The sequence below is a fragment of the Balaenoptera acutorostrata genome, chromosome 2 (genome assembly GCF_949987535.1).
Source record: "Balaenoptera acutorostrata chromosome 2, mBalAcu1.1, whole genome shotgun sequence".
NCBI classification, from domain to species: Eukaryota; Metazoa; Chordata; class Mammalia; order Artiodactyla; family Balaenopteridae; genus Balaenoptera; species Balaenoptera acutorostrata.
This window is the reverse complement of record NC_080065.1, coordinates 126,746,633-126,762,213: the sequence shown is the minus strand read 5'-3', so window position 1 is coordinate 126,762,213 and position 15,581 is coordinate 126,746,633. Positions and strand designations below refer to the sequence as shown.

The following is a 15,581-nucleotide window of genomic DNA, read 5'->3' as shown; positions in this document are numbered from 1 at the left end:
ACTTATTTTCCCAGCCCTTGAGTGCTTTGTAGTGCAGGGGGCTGGCAGTTTGTTTGCATGGACATAGAGGAAGAATGCAATGTTCCCAGCCTGGTTTCCACCTGTTCTGCTGAGCTGGAATAGTGAAACCTGAGTGGACTGTCTTTCTTCCTCTAGGCTATCAGCTATCTAGGATGCGGGCTCTGCCAGTCCCAGGCTTCAGGATGAGCTAAGCTGGAGGCAAAAAGTTGCTTTCTCCTTTTCCCCAAGAGACTTGCCTTCTTGGACTATTAGAGAACTGTTCGAACGTAGTGGACCTGTCTCTCAGAGGATTGAATTCTAATATTAAGATAGTTTTTTCCCCTCATTTTAATTATAGTCGGGAAATGTGGTTTTTTGGAAAGCAGACTCTAAACAATTTTAGACAGTCGTGAGGGAAATTGAGTTTGTTGCTTTGAATTTATAAGCAAATTGCTTCAAGTTTATAATTATTGAAACAGGGAATGGAGTACAGTTACCTAATAATGTTCTTTACATGGCCTTTAAAGAAAAAATATTTATTTTTGGCTGCGTCGGGTCTTAGTTGCAGCACACGGATCTTTCGTTGCAGCAGGCGGGCTTCTCTCTAGTTGTGGCGCACGGGCTCCAGAGCATGTGGGCTCTGTAGTTGCAGCACACGGGCTCTGTAGTTGTGGCATACAGGCTTAGTTGCCCCACGGCATGTGGGATCTTAGTTCCCCAACCAGGGATCGAACCCACGTCCCCTGCTTTGGAAGGCAGATTCTTTACCACTGGACCAGCAGGGAAGTCCCCTATATGGCATTTCTAACTTGTGCTTCACATGGGCCACTGCCTGGAATCTTTCTGGACTCCCTGGGTTGTATCAGGAAAAAGATACTGATTCTGGAAGGCAGGGGTAGATTGAAAGACGTCTTTTAATTAGGAATAAAAGATCTTGGGGGCTTCCCTGGTGGCGCAGTGGTTGAGAATCTGCCTGCCGATGCAGGGGACATGGGTTCGAGCCCTGGTCTGGGAGGATCCCACGTGCCGCGGAGCGGCTGGGCCCGTGAGCCACAATTGCTGAGCCTGCGCGTCTGCAGCCTGTGCTCCGCAACGGGAGGGGCCGCGGTGGTGGGAGGCCTGCGCACCGCGATGAGGAGTGGTCCCCGCTTGCCGCAACTGGAGAGAGCCCTCGCACAGAAACGAAGACTCAACGCAGTCATTCATAAATAAATAAATGAATGAATGAATGAATTTCTTTAAAAAAAAAAAAAGATCTTGGACTCTCCTCTACTGTGTTTCCTTTGTTGTCTCTTGTATGAGTTGTCACAAATTTAACTCTCCAATACTGACTGTAGCTGTGGGGCTGCTGCGGCAGTGTGGAGCTAAGTGGATGGATGAGCTGCTAGAGTCTTACTTGCTCCTTTAGCACTTTTTCCTTAGCAGTCATGGAGAACATGAGTGTGCCATCTCCATTTCTGGGGGTTTCTAGATAATTTTCAGTTTTCTTTCCCTTAAGCGCATTTAACTTTATAATGGTAAATTAGCTTTAGAGTTCATATTTTTCAATTTCTAGTCATTTTGTGCTCTTCTTTTAGACTTCCTTTCCTCTGATACACCTTTTTTCTATGATTTCCTTTTTTGAAGTGGGTGCTCCAGTTCTACACAACTCCTGTTGAGGCTGTTGGCACTAGTAAGTAGTGATGTCAGAATCTAGTTTGTTTCTCTGTAAATGGTATATAAGGTATTGACTCATTCCATGCCATCCTTGGGCCATTATTTTAAAATGGAAGGGAAAGTTTCCTACATTTGAAGGTATCCATTATTTCCTTCTCTCTAGTTCTAATTGACTTCTCTATAAGGAGTGGGAATTGAAGGGAGTTTCATTGGTTCCATCATCATATATTATTTACCTTTTACAAAACACTTTGCAAAGCAAAGTGCTTTACGTCTATTTTATTATTCTTCACACAAGCCCTGTGAGACAACATAGTTCTAAAGATAGGAAGGCTGAAACTGGTGGATAAAAAGAAGAGCTTGGGACTTCCCTAGTGGTCCAGTGGTTAAGAATCTGCCTGCCAATGCAGGGGACACGGGTTCGATCCCTGGTCCGGGAAGATCCCACATGCCACAGGGCAACTTAGTCAGTGCGCCACAACTACTGAGCCCGCGCTCTAGAGCCCACGAGCCGCAACTACTGAGCCCACACGCCTAGAGCCCGTGCTCTGCAACAAGAGAAGCCACCGCAGTAAGAAGCCTGTGCACTGCAACAAGGAGTAGCCCCGGCGCGCAGCAACGAAGACCCAGCACAACCCCCCAAAAAAAGCTTACCCTGCCTTTACTGTCCTTTAGTGGAAATGTAGCAAATCTTGTGGCAAAGCTGGAATAGGGCTTGTTGGTAACTGAATTCATATCCATGTTATGACCCTCTGTTGCTGCACTGTCCTAAGAAACTGAATGTCAGTCCTGTGCTAGAATAAAAAAATGAATCAGAGCCAGACCCTGCTCTTTGTTCTCTTTGATTCTGAATGACAGGTACCTTACCTGTTCTTTCCTGGGTAGGTATATTAGGACTTGAAAGGAAACTGTTGTTGGCTGCAGTGAGACTTATTTCCCATTTTACCCATAGGTAGCCTATGTCTTTACTGAAGGCTTATTGCTTTTCAAAGGTGGTGGAAGACTCCCTAGGTGACATGTGTCCCATAATTGGATATTTTCCCCAAGGACAACTAACAAATATGTCATGTGGGCTGAAGCACCACTCGGGGTCCCCTGGCCTCATTCATAGGGAAAGACACTATTCTTGAAGGTTTGGTCTGAGCTGTCTATAACAATCGTACTGTACTGTCATAAACCTTAACTTGAAACTTTTCTTTAGCTTGTTCAATTTGCATAAAGTAATGAATAAGTGAATATACTGTGTTTAGGATGATGTTCTTAAACCTAGAGTGATGATAATTTTTAAAATATTTATTAAATATTGGACATGTCAAATGAACAAAGCATGGGTTCCTGCCCCCAAGCAACTTACAATCTGGTCCACAGAAACAGCTACAATAACGGTCTGAAGAAGGATCTGATATAAAATATTTAGAGCCTGACTTGGCTGAGTCCTTTAGATCTTTTTGTGAAATGATTGGCTATGGCTAAGTATACAATTTACAGATGAGGAATAACTTTTTCCTTATGCCATGTTGTAGGAGTACCGTCTCAACTAGTACACGTGTATATTTTACAAGAAGTTTTTCTGTAGTAATAAGAGCACGATTGCTTTTATAGAATGCTCTCTCAGTCCATTTTATGATCTTAGTGGTCCCAAGAAGTGTGTCTGGTTTTGTTTTGTTTTTTAATAAATAGGGGAACTGAAGCATGAAGAATTAATGTGATTTGCTCAGAATCATACTTGCAGTTGTTTAGCATGCCATAAGTAAAAATTAGGACTCATGATCTTTTTCCTTTAGCTAAAGTTCTAGATAAATTTTGTCAGTTTGCTTAATGTATTAGTTGCCTACTTTTACATGATAAACTCAACAGCTTAAAATAAAACCCACTTATTAGCTCACAGTTCTGTTGGTCAGAAGTCCAGCAAGGATAGTTTGGCTGGATTCTCAGAGGATCACAGGGCTGAAATCAAGGTGTCAGCTGGGCCTTTTCTCATCTGTAGGTGCTGGAGGAAAACCTTCCAAGCTCATTCAAGTTGGAAGAATTCAGCCTCTTGCAGGTGTAGCACTGAGGTCCCTGTTTCTTTGCTGGCTCTCAGCTCCTAGATGCTGCCTGTAATCCCTGCCATTTGGCTTCTTTTATGCTCAAGACAGAAATGGCATGTTGGATCCTTGTGTTTCTGACTTCTTACTCTAGATTTAAAGGGCTTGTGTGATTGGGTCAGACACCCATGGATAATTTCCCCTTCTTAAAGTCAGTTGTGCTAAATAATATAACCTAATCACAAGAGTGATATCCTATAATATTTACAGTCCTGGTGATTATACAGCGTATGTACGTCAGGCTGGGAATCTTGGGGGACGTCCTAGAATTCTACCTACCACACTAAATATTTCCCTCACTCTGAATTAACCCATGAGCAAGTGTGGATGTCAGAAGAGGGAGAGGTGGGAATTGAGTATATTGAGGCAGTGAATTGCATTGTGATTATAGGTGTTATGAGAAAAACCTGGGCCTCCTAGAATCATCAGAGCAGGGGCCAAGTGGCATTCACCTGTGGTGTTCTCCCTTAGCCAAGAGCTCAGATGTAGTTGTCCCCTATAAGTTAGCCTGAACAAAATCTTTAGAAAGTACTGAAATATGGGCTTGCTCTTATAGGTTTATATTACCCGTATGCTAGCCACATGGTTCATGAGATAAAAGTCCATGATTAACTGTTCCTGTGAAGCACATTGGTAGGAATTAGAAACACTTTTTGCTATGTAAAGTACTCTGTGATCAGAGCAATGTTTAATCATATTCTTTTATTAGATCTCTCCTGACCTCTCTTCTGCTAAGGACATTACCTAATTACCTTTTGTTAGGCTACATGAGTATCCTGTTCCAAGAGACTGTCCTTAATTGTCTGAGAATTCTATGCCCTTTTTGTGACTAGATGGAAAAGTTAAAGATTCAGGGAATTGGGTAGAAGTGAATCAGTGCCTTGGACGAATTTTCTTATATCCTTGAATTTATAATAAGACCAATTCTGTGACTAGGCAAACAGAGGGAACCTCTGTCCAAAAAGACTGCCAAGTTTAGTCCCATCGGCCCACTTTTAAAAAGCTGAAGTACTAATAGATGCAGCCACCACCACCACCACCACAAATCCAGCTATGGAAAAGGAGTTTTAGATTTCATTTGCATTTATTATGATACTAATTGATCAGAGTATGTTTCAGACTCATTAGGTCATAAATTTATTTTAATTAGCTTGGCCTCATAGGGCATACCTTGGGATCTTGACTTTAATTTTTGGTTTCTTAGAGAAACCAAACTGTAAAGTGTCTAGGAAGTTTCTTATTTCCTGTAGATGGTAACCAAAAGATTTATCTTACCACATATTACATTAGGATGTGGTGACTGAATCAGAGCTTTGAATTACACTCTGGAAGGAGAGCGAAGGGACAGCTTTTCATTTTTATGTTGATTGATGGTCTTAATGCAGAGCAGTGCCCAGCCAAGTATATTTATTCTGATGCTATTACTTTTGATGCAGTGTACCTTTGAGCAATTTGTGTTAATTTAAGTAAGATTTGATAATACTGAGAATCTTTTAGAGGAAATGAATGTTATTTTAATAAATGCAGTTTTGTTAAGCTCTTTTCCTGTACCAGCTAATGACCTTCAGAAATTCATTTACCCATCTAATTCTATTGAATAAAAAATTCCTATAGAATAAATGTTTTTCTGCCCCTTTAAAAAATATTTTATGCTTCTATCTATAATTGTTTGCATATAACTGAAAGATTATTATAAAAATTGAGTAACAAGCAAAAATCTAGACTATGTTTAAATGACGATATTGCCGCCGTGAGGAGGAGGCTCCCAAGAGAAAATAAACAGTACTATGTTGGAGTCATAGTCTGACTTTAGATTCTCTGTGTGTTTACAAGGGCTCCTTCTGAGGGTATCTGTGGGTTAAGCCATGAGGAATGTAGGGGACCACCACAAAGATCCTGGAATCTTTGTCCTAGGGATTTCCTTTACCTCTTAAATGTGTTAGATCTCCTGTTTCCTGTATTTCAGGTCTTTCACTTTCTTGGTTTGCTCCCTCATTTTGGTGGAGCATATCCTACAATTGCTTCCTAAGGTGCACGGGGATAAATTTTTTGAAAGCTTCAATGTCTGAAAATATCTATTTTGAACTCACATTTGATGAGTAATTTGGTTGGGTATAGAATTCTAAGTTAGAAGTTTGGTTTTTTTTTCAGATTTTAAAAAGGCCTTTTTTCATTGTTTAGCTTTTTGTATGTAGTTTAAAAAATTCAAAGCTTCTCTGATTCCTTTGTATATGACCAGTTTTCCTCCCTTCTTCCCCGCCCCCAATTCCCCCAGCCGAACTGCATGGCATGCAGGATCTTAGTTCCCTGACCAGGGATTGAACCTGCTCCCCCAGCAGTGAAATTGCGGAGTCTTAACCACTGGACTGCCAGGGAAGTACCCCTTCTTTCAAACTGTAGAATTTTCTTTGTTTTCCCGGTGTTTTGGAATTTCACCATGATATGCCTTTGTGTGGTGATCTGTTTCTGTCTTTTGTGATGGGAACTTATCTTTCAGTACTGGGAAATTTTTTAAAAAATTGACCTATAGTTGATTTACAATGTTGTTAGTTTCTGCTATACCCCAAAGTGATTCAGATATACATATGTATACATTCTTTTTTATATTCTTTTCCTTTGTGGTTTATCACAGGATTTTTTTTTTTTTTTTTTTTTGGCTGTGTTGGGTCTTTGTTGCTGCACGCAGGCTTTCTCTAATTGTGGTGAGCGGGGGCTACTCTTCCTTGCAGTGCACAGGCTTCTCTTGGCGGTGGCTTCTCTTGTTGCGGAGCATGGGCTCTAGGTGCATGGGCTTCAGTAGTTGTGGCACATGGGCTCAGTAGTTGTGGCTCGCGGGCTCTAGAGTACAGGCTCAGTCGTTGTGGTGCATAGGCTTAGTTGCTCCACGGCATGTGGGGTCTTCCCAGACCAGGGCTTGAACCCGTGTCCCCTGAATTGGCAGGCGGATTCTTAACCACTGCGCCACCAGGGAAGTCCCTATCACAGGATATTGAATATAGTTCCCTGTGCTATGTGGTAAGACCTTGTTGTTTATCCATTTTATATGTAATAGTTTGCATCTGCTAACCCCAGCCTCCCAATCCATCGCTCCCCCACCCCCCTCCTTGGCAACCACAAGTCTGTTCCCTATGTCTATGAGTTTGTTTCTATTTCATAGATAGTTTCATTTGTGCCATATTTTATTTATTTATTTTTATTTTTTTAATTAAAATTATTATTTTATTTATTTATTTTTGGCTGCGTCGGGTCTTCGTTGCTGCGCGCGGGCTTTCTCTAGTTGCGGCGAGTGGGGGCTACTCTTCGTTGCAGTGCACGGGCTTCTCATTGCGGTGGCTTCTCTTGTTGCGGAGCACGGTCTCTAGGCGCTTGGGCTCAGTAGTTGTGGCTTGTGGGCTCTAGAGTGCAGGCTCAGTAGTTGTGGCGCACGGGCTTAGTTGCTCCGCGGCATGCAGGATCTTCCCGGACCAGGGATCGAACCTGTGTCCCCTGCATTGGCAGGAGGATTCCTAACCACTGCACCACCAGGGAAGCCCTGTGCCATATTTTAGATGCCACATATAAGTGATATCATATGGTATTTGTCTTTCTCTTTCTGACTTACTTCACTTAGTATGATAATCTCTAAGTACATCCATGTTGCTGCAAATGGCATAATTTCATTCTTTCTTATGGCTGCGTAGTATTCCATTGTATATATGAACCACATCTTCTTTATCCACTCATCTGTTGATGGACATTTAGGTTGTTTCCATGGCTATTGTGAATAGTGCTGCTATGAACATAGGGTTGCATGTATCTTTTTAAATTATAGTTTTTTTCTGGATATATGCCCAGGAGTGGGATTGCTGGATCATATGGCAACTCTATTTTTAGTCTTTTGAGGAACCTCCATACTGTTTTCCAGAGTGGCTGCACCAGCTTACATTCAGTACTGGGAAATATTCTTGAATTATTTCTTTGATAGCTTCCTCCTCTGTTCTCCTGTTATTTGGATATTGGACCTCCCAAACTGATCTAATTTCCTTATCTTTACTCTCTTATTTTTCCATCTCTGTCTTTTTGCTCTAATTTTGGGAGATATCCTCAAATTCTTATCTTCCAGCCCTTCTATTGAGTTTTCTCTTGAGTTTCTGTTCTTATGTGTTCAATTTCTCAGGGTTCTTTTTCCTCTGAATGTTTCTTTTTAAAATGGCATTATAGGGACTTGCCTGGTGGTCCAGTGGTTAAGACTCCGCACTTCCACTTCAGGGGGCGTGGGTTTGATCCCTGGTCGGAGAACTAAGATTCCGCATGCCGCACAGCGTGGGCAAAACTTTAAAAAAACAATTTAAAAAAATGGCATTATAGGGACTTTCCTGGTGGCGTGGTGGTTAAGAATCCGCCTGCCAATGCAGGGGACACGGGTTTGAGCCCTGGTCCAGGAAGATCCCACATGCCGCGGAGCAACTAAGGCCGTGCGTCACAACTACTGAGCCTGCGCTCCGGAGCCTGCGAGCCACAACTACTGAGGCCCGCATGCCTAGAGCCCGTGCTCTGCAACGAGAGAGCAGTGAGAGGCCTGTGCACCACAACGAAGAGTAGCCCCCGCTTGCCACAACTAGAGAAAGCCCACATGCAGCAACGAAGTCCCAATGCAGCCAAAAATGAACAAATAAATAAATTAAAAAAAAAAAAAAGGCATTATGTTCTCCCTTGTGGCTATTAATTTTTTTTCCTAATCTTTCTTTTTCTTGCATAGTCTCTGTATAATGAGTTGCTTTTTCCCCCTCTCTTATTACGATTTTTCCTCATGTGTTTGATAATCCTTGGTTGTCTGTTAATGTTTAAAAATGAGGGGCTAAAAAACTCATTGGAAACTCTGGATGCATGGGTAAGGTTTGTTAGCTGTGCAGTTTATTGTAGGCTAGCCCTGTCCAATAGAAATATAATGTGAATCACATATGTAATTTTAGATTTTCTAGTAGCCACAGAAAAAGAAAGAAAAAAGTGAAAAGAAACATGTGAAATTAACTTTAATAATAAAATTTTTAATCCAGTATATCTAAAACATTATTTTAACATGTAATAGATATAACAATTATTAATGTGATGTTTTACCTTCTGTTTTTTATATGAAGTTATTGAACTCCAGTTTTTATTTTACATTTATAGCACATCTCAATTTGGATGCTAAATTTTCATGAAGATACTTGATGTGTATTTAGATTTGAAAAAATTTACAAGTGAAAGGTAGATTCACATACCTAGCGTGTTCCAAACATATTGATACTTAAGTTTAACAATAACAATAAAATATTAGCTTTTAATTTTAAATTTTGATAAAATTAAATAAAATGAAAAATTCCTTTTTCAGTTGCACTAGGCACATTAGAACTGCTTAATAGTTACCTGGGTCTGGTAGCTACCATATTGGATGGCACGGTTCATCTGCTTGGACTATGTCAGTAGCTTAATGTTGTTTTTCAGTTCCCCAGAGAAGGCTCTTCCAACCTTCTGCCTCAAGGATAAGGGTTTTGGGGTGCTGGGGTCCTGAGAAACTAGAAGGGGGAAGGTGCTGGGTGTCTCAGCTTATAGTATGCATAGATTAACTTACTCTTCTTTTTGGTATAGGATCTCTGCCCACAACTGTGCCTGGCATCCCCTGATCCAGAGATCTGTGTTTTACCCTCTTCTAAGAATAAATTTCCAGACTTCTGCTGGAGTAAGGGAGGGTAGTCTCCCGATGGCATGGGGGGAGGGGTGTTGGGGGGTAACGGAGGATCTACTGGTCCAACTGCTTCTTAAACAGCTTTCAAACCAATCTTATTTTTGGGCCTCCCCCTCCCTCCAACTGCCCATTTCTATAGGTACCTGGTGCTGCTAATTCCTGAGCCTGTTGGGATACTTAAGTACAATTTGGATTGGTCATTAGCTTTTCCTACAGCAGGTTTAGGACTCAGTTTTCTTAGGTCTGTTGGGTCTTAGTCCCAGCTTCAAAAGTTGATTGAATTACGCTTTTCTTGTTCTTCCCAACCTTGTAGGCTCCTTCCCTCTATCATTTTTTTCTTTCTAAAAATTCGTTTTCTGTAGATGTAGAACGGTTTCAAAAAGCGGGGAAATTTGATTCAGTCTACCGTCTTTTATCTGGAAGTTCCTATTAATCTGTATTCATGAGCAGATTTTGATATGCTAAAAAATTTCATTCCGTATTTATGCTTCCTTCAGTATCTATATTTGTAGTTAAAGGTTTTAGTATAGTTTTAGTGGAAGACTCAGTAGGAGGGACAGGACGATGAATTATTTAGTGAAGATAAGTAAGGGTTTATAGTTTGGGAGCAGAAAATAATTGATAGCAAACAAGGAGAAAGGTGAGTGTAGAAGCATTTAGAAAGAAGTAGGTGGGATCATTAGAGACTGTGTTAAAAAGCTTGAACCTCTGGGGCATAAGGCATAAATATAGCTCCAGTAGCATTTATCTTCAAGGTCTCCACTATTTTTAGTCCTTCTTACTTTTCATGAGCTAGGAACTTCTTGTTGCATATCTCAGAGAATCCACAAAACAGTTAATGATACAGTTAAAAAAAAAAAAACTTAAAGCCGTTTGTAAACTGTATGTTCAAGATCTGTAAGGAAAGCACACATAGTATTAAATAAGTAAATTAATACACCCTCAGTATACTGTAGCAGCAGGTTCCATTTCAGTAATGGAATTGAGCTTGCTGTTTGGGTGTTCTTTTGGGTTGTGAAACAGAATTTTGCCTGTAGTACTGTGGTTCACTTTGCTGGTAGATGCTGCCCTCTGTTGGAGTAGTTGAGGAAATGCATGGATCATTTTTGCTGTCCTTACTCAAATTGAGCACTAAAGCATGGATAATTTTTTTAAGGAATAAATCTGTTTCTAATGATGCACCAAGGAAAGCAAGGGAGACTGGTTTCTTCCTTCTTAAGAAAAGAGATGTTTACTTTTGTTTGTAAAGGCAACAGTTAGTGGGCATTAAATGGGAACAAGACAAGAATCTGGGGAATGCGAAGATTTAGGGCTTTGGAATCTGGAGACCAGAGTTCCATACCCAGCTTGCCCCTATTCATGTGACCTCAGTGATTTACTCCACCTGTCTGGGCTTCAGTTTCTTCACTAATGCAGTGAAGAGGTGGAATAGATTTGAGGGCTTTTGCAGGGATTGGTATTTTAGGAGAGCAGCCCCAGATTATGGTATTTGTTCATAGGAGATATAATGACTAAGTCTTAGGCTCTACCCTGAAGGAACTTAGTCTGGAAATGGCTAGAGGAGGCAATCAAAAGACAGTTGTAATCCACTTCTAGCGCTGTGAGACAGGCAAGTACCTATTTCTGTATACACACAAGGAGAGGTACCCACCCAATTAGGAGGTATCATCCTGTAGGGCCTGTTGGAGCTAGCCTTAAAGCACAATCTAGTCTGAGGGAAGCAGCAGCCTAGAGAAAGTCTGGGGTTGTGAGACAGCAAGATCTATTTGTGGACCTGCAACTAGTTAGGATGCCCAGAAGATCGAGTTTGAAATGGAGGGTTTGTTGAGAGATGAGTCAAGGGAGAGAAGCCATAAGTGTCATATGCCATGCTAAGGAATTTGGATCTTAACCTGAGGGCAGTAGGGAACTATTGCAGGGTTTTAAATGGGAAATAACATGGACAGCTTGGCATTTTAGAATGATTACTCTTGGATATAGTATATAGAATGGATTTTGTGTTGGGCAGACGGGATTGAAGGCAAGGAGATCAGTTAGGAGGTTATTACAGTAAATCAAACAGGAGATCATAGTGGCGTGAACTTCAATAATGGGGATGGAGGGAAGAGAAATAAGAGTCTGCAGACAGAAAGAACAAGTTGCTGGTTTGTTGTTCTTTAACTTAACCTGCAGCTGAGATTGATTCATTAGACCCTGGTTCTGTTACCTACGTTATATCCATCCCAGAATTGTTTGGGTTGTTGCTTGGTTCTGAGGGAACATTTTGAGTTTGGAGGACAAGGTTCTGGAAGCACTTGCTCTAGGAGCAAATAAGTTTAACCTTGGCAATGGCAACCTAACTATAAACATTCATCCTTTTTGTGGCTTGTTTCACCTCTGTGTGTCAGGTGACTTAGGGTGGTGACAAAAGGAACTGTGAGTCTCCTTGGGTGTTGCTGTCTCTGCTTCATCATCCTTCTGCCTTTGCTGCCCTTCTGCCTTTACTTTGTGTAAACAGCACACACAAAGTAACTTTAGATTCCATTGACACTGAGCAAGGATCATATGGTTTCGGGTGAGTGATTAGCATTCCATCAGTAGAAGGTTGACCTCCTCTGGACCGTGGAGGGCAAAGTTAAGATTCACAGTTCACACTGGATTTAACCGAACTCTGACATGGCGCACATGAACATAAAGACATAGATTTTTCTCGTCTGTAAAAAAGTTGGTAAAGTAGTTTTGTGACAGTGTCAGAAATAGTTTTTCATTAGTTGAGGAAGGTTCATCAAGAGGCATTTACTATACTCTTCTAAGGACATTAGCAAAAATAGATATGGTTTAAAACTAAGTATTAGAATGAAGAATTCCTGCTTTCCTATACCTGCTTGTTCAGATTTTTGGGGGTAAAGTGTAGCACATATACAGAAGAGAATATAAAACATACAGAATAATTATAAACTGAACATCCATGTAACCATCATCCATATCAAGAAATAGAATATTATTGTAAGCACCCCTGAAGCCCCCTGTCCCCTTCTGCAGTCATTACTCTTCCACCCACTTCAGGTAACCACTGTTTTGCCATATGTGGTAATCATTCCCTTTATAACTGTACATCCTAAATAATATAATTTAGTCTTGCATGTTTTTAATCTCAATGTAAAAAAAATAGTACATTCACTTTTATGTTTGTGAGTAGCTGTAAGTTCATTCACTTGCTTTGTGTAATTGTTTTCCACTCTACCATTATACGAGTTTATCCATTCTATTCTTGATAGCTATTTGGATTGTTCTCTGTTTTATTGATAGATATTACAGTGTTGCTGTGAACATTCTTGTTATACACAACCTGCTACATATGTGCAAGTTTCTGAAGAGTAGATTTATAGGAACTGATATGTTGAATTGTAATATATCTGCATATTTTAACTTTACTAGATCATGCCATACTGTTTTCCAAAGTGGCCATAGCAATTTACATTCACACCAACAGTGTGGGAGAGCTCCCGCTGCTCTGTGACTAGACAGACACACATGAAAATTTTTGCCAGTCTTGAGTGTGAAATGATACCTCGTTGTGGTTTTAGTTTGCATTTCCTTGTTTACTAATGCAGTTGAACACATTTCATAGGTTTATTGGTCATCCCATTTAGAGTTTTTTCAGTTCTCCACCTTTTTTTCCCCAAAGGGTTATTATATTTTAGTGACCTTAAAACTCCTGCCCCTTACCTAAGGGAATGTGCTAAGGAATAGTCTGGCAGAAATCTAGCATGTGGGAAGGAGCCTAGATCCTTTCAACTTATTTTCTCCTCTTTTTTTCCCCAACCCATCTGGTATTTGGGAGGTTTCCTGGCATTTCACTGATCCCTCTTCCCTTTCTTCTCCCTCATTTTTCCTGTTCGTAGACTCTGAAGCGGCTCATGGCAGATGAGGTAAGGAAATTTTGTTCAGCATGTGCATGGCTCATTTCCTACACTATGATATTTACCAGTTGCAATAACTGACTTTCTATAACTTATAAACGTGATATGGGTTCTATTCTCATCATCCCAAAGCTTTTTCCTAACTCTTTGCTCTGTTTGACCCATTGCATGCATTTCCCTGGCACATTCATTGGCTTCCAAGGTTAGGCATGTTCTTTAAACTCCAAGCTGACTTGCTGTCTGGATGCCACTCGTATCATTTGAAGCCCCAGAATGCTTGCAGATATTTACTGTTATTTTCAATTAGGTAGTGCCGATAAGCTGCAGCTTATCGGTAGCTCTTTTTGAATCGAACACTTGTCCTTGCAGTTTAAGGAGTGGTTCATGAGCATTTGGTTGACAGAGAGATGACATATATACCCCTGAAGTAGATTATATTCTTTGCAAAGGGGATTTTTTGGAGAATATGTACTGAACTTTTGCTGCTTACATAACACAAGTGCTATGGAGTGTACAGAAGAAAGAAAAAGGAATGGTTCCTGGTTTTAAGGCATTTCCTTGTTTCTTGTATATGACTTATATCTATTAAAATCTATGGTCACACTTACCTCTTGAAGGGAGAGATCCTCTAAGGGCCTGGCCATATTTATTATTGGATAGCTAGAGGGAAACAAAAGGCATTTTACTGAGCACTCTGCACATGAGGTGCTTTCAGTTCTGTGCTGCTAGAGGGCTTAGAAATGGCAGGGGAGCTAAAGAACAGTTTTCTCTTTGTAGAGAGTTTCCAATTCTTAACACTTCATTCCTCTTATCTTTGGATGAAGGTGAGAGTACAGAGTCAGTGTAGTAAATTAGGTACAAGGAAGACTGGTTTCTCTTTTTCACGTCAGAAGAGCCTTGAACTGGCCACAAACCAGAGGAACCATGTACATATAAGAGGTTAGAGGCTATTTGATGTGTGCTTTGTTGTGTAAATGAAAATGGATCACTGCTAATACTTTTTTTTCTTTCTCAGCTGGAGAGATTTACCAGCATGAGAATTAAGAAGGAGAAAGAAAAGCCTAATTCTGCTCAGAGAAATTCTTCTGCATCATATGGGGATGATCCCACAGCACAGTCATTGCAGGATGTTTCAGATGAGCAAGTTCTAGTACTCTTTGAACAGATGCTGGTAAGTTTCCCACCCCAAAGCATTGCTTCTTCTTGAAAATGCTTTTACGAGCATGATGGGCCCTTTTTTGTGTACAGTCCCCCTTAACTATCCTTTAATTACAAAAAATTCCAGGCTTAACAGAGAACTTCTTAATAGCAGTCCCATTAATGAAGGGACTGCATACACAAGCGGCAGTCCGTAAGATTGGAATCTATGAATTAGGCTCGGAAATATCTGATCACTGACCACCTTGTTAATGTCCTTCAGCCCAGCAACACTTTAGCCACAAAGACATAAAATGAGTGGGCCAGCTCTTGTGGTAGTGTGATGACCACCTTTGGGTTAGCCAGAGTAGATGAAGTTTTAAAACATTCACAACAAAATCTATACAAAGAAGAAGCTGAGTGACTTCCCTGGTGGCGCAGGGAATCCGCCTGCCAATGCAGGGAACACGGATTCGATCCCTGGTCCGGAAAGATCCCACATGCTGCCAAGAAACTAAGCCCATGCGCCACAACTACTGAGCCTGCGCTCTAGAGCCCGTGAGCCACAACTACTGAGCCCGCGTGCCACAACTACTGAAGCCCGTGTGCCTAGAGCCCGTGCCTCGCGACAAGAGAAGCCACCGCAATGAGAAGCTGCGCACTGCATCGAAGAATAGCTGCCGCTCGCCACAACTAGAGAAAGCCCGCGCGCAGCAATGAAGACCCAATGCGGCCAAAAATAAATAAATAAAAGGAAGGGAGGGAGGGAGGGAGGGAAAGAAGAAGCTGAGGAATGGAAAGGCATTGTTTGCCCGAGATCTTCTACTTAGTGGTGAATCTGGAAAGAGAATTCTGATGTTACAATCACTAGAAGACCTTTAAAGGTTGGGGCTGAGGTCAGTTCAATAATGAGCTGTGCATGGATGTGACTGACTTTGCTGTCTTCAGTGAGGACCATTGAGTGGGGAGGACACTGAGTGAATGTCCACTAGTGCTAAGTCTTGGAAAGTTTTGAGTACATGCTTATAAGGTTTCATAAGACCTATATATTAACTTGGATTTATGATCTCAGATTCAATTAGAGATTAGTGG

At 41.1% G+C, this 15,581-nt stretch overlaps 1 protein-coding gene across 2 annotated transcripts in view; it reads left to right on the top strand.

The window, feature by feature from the left end:
* The window catches only part of DIAPH1 (diaphanous related formin 1), a 97,491-nt gene that overhangs the window by 13,738 nt on the left and 68,172 nt on the right, over positions 1 to 15,581 (top strand). For both annotated transcript variants that reach the window (XM_057540078.1, XM_057540079.1), the window contains exons 2-3: positions 13,335 to 13,361; positions 14,368 to 14,523. In XM_057540078.1, the coding sequence (XP_057396061.1) occupies positions 13,335 to 13,361; positions 14,368 to 14,523 (183 nt within the window). The remainder of the gene's footprint in view (positions 1 to 13,334; positions 13,362 to 14,367; positions 14,524 to 15,581) is intronic.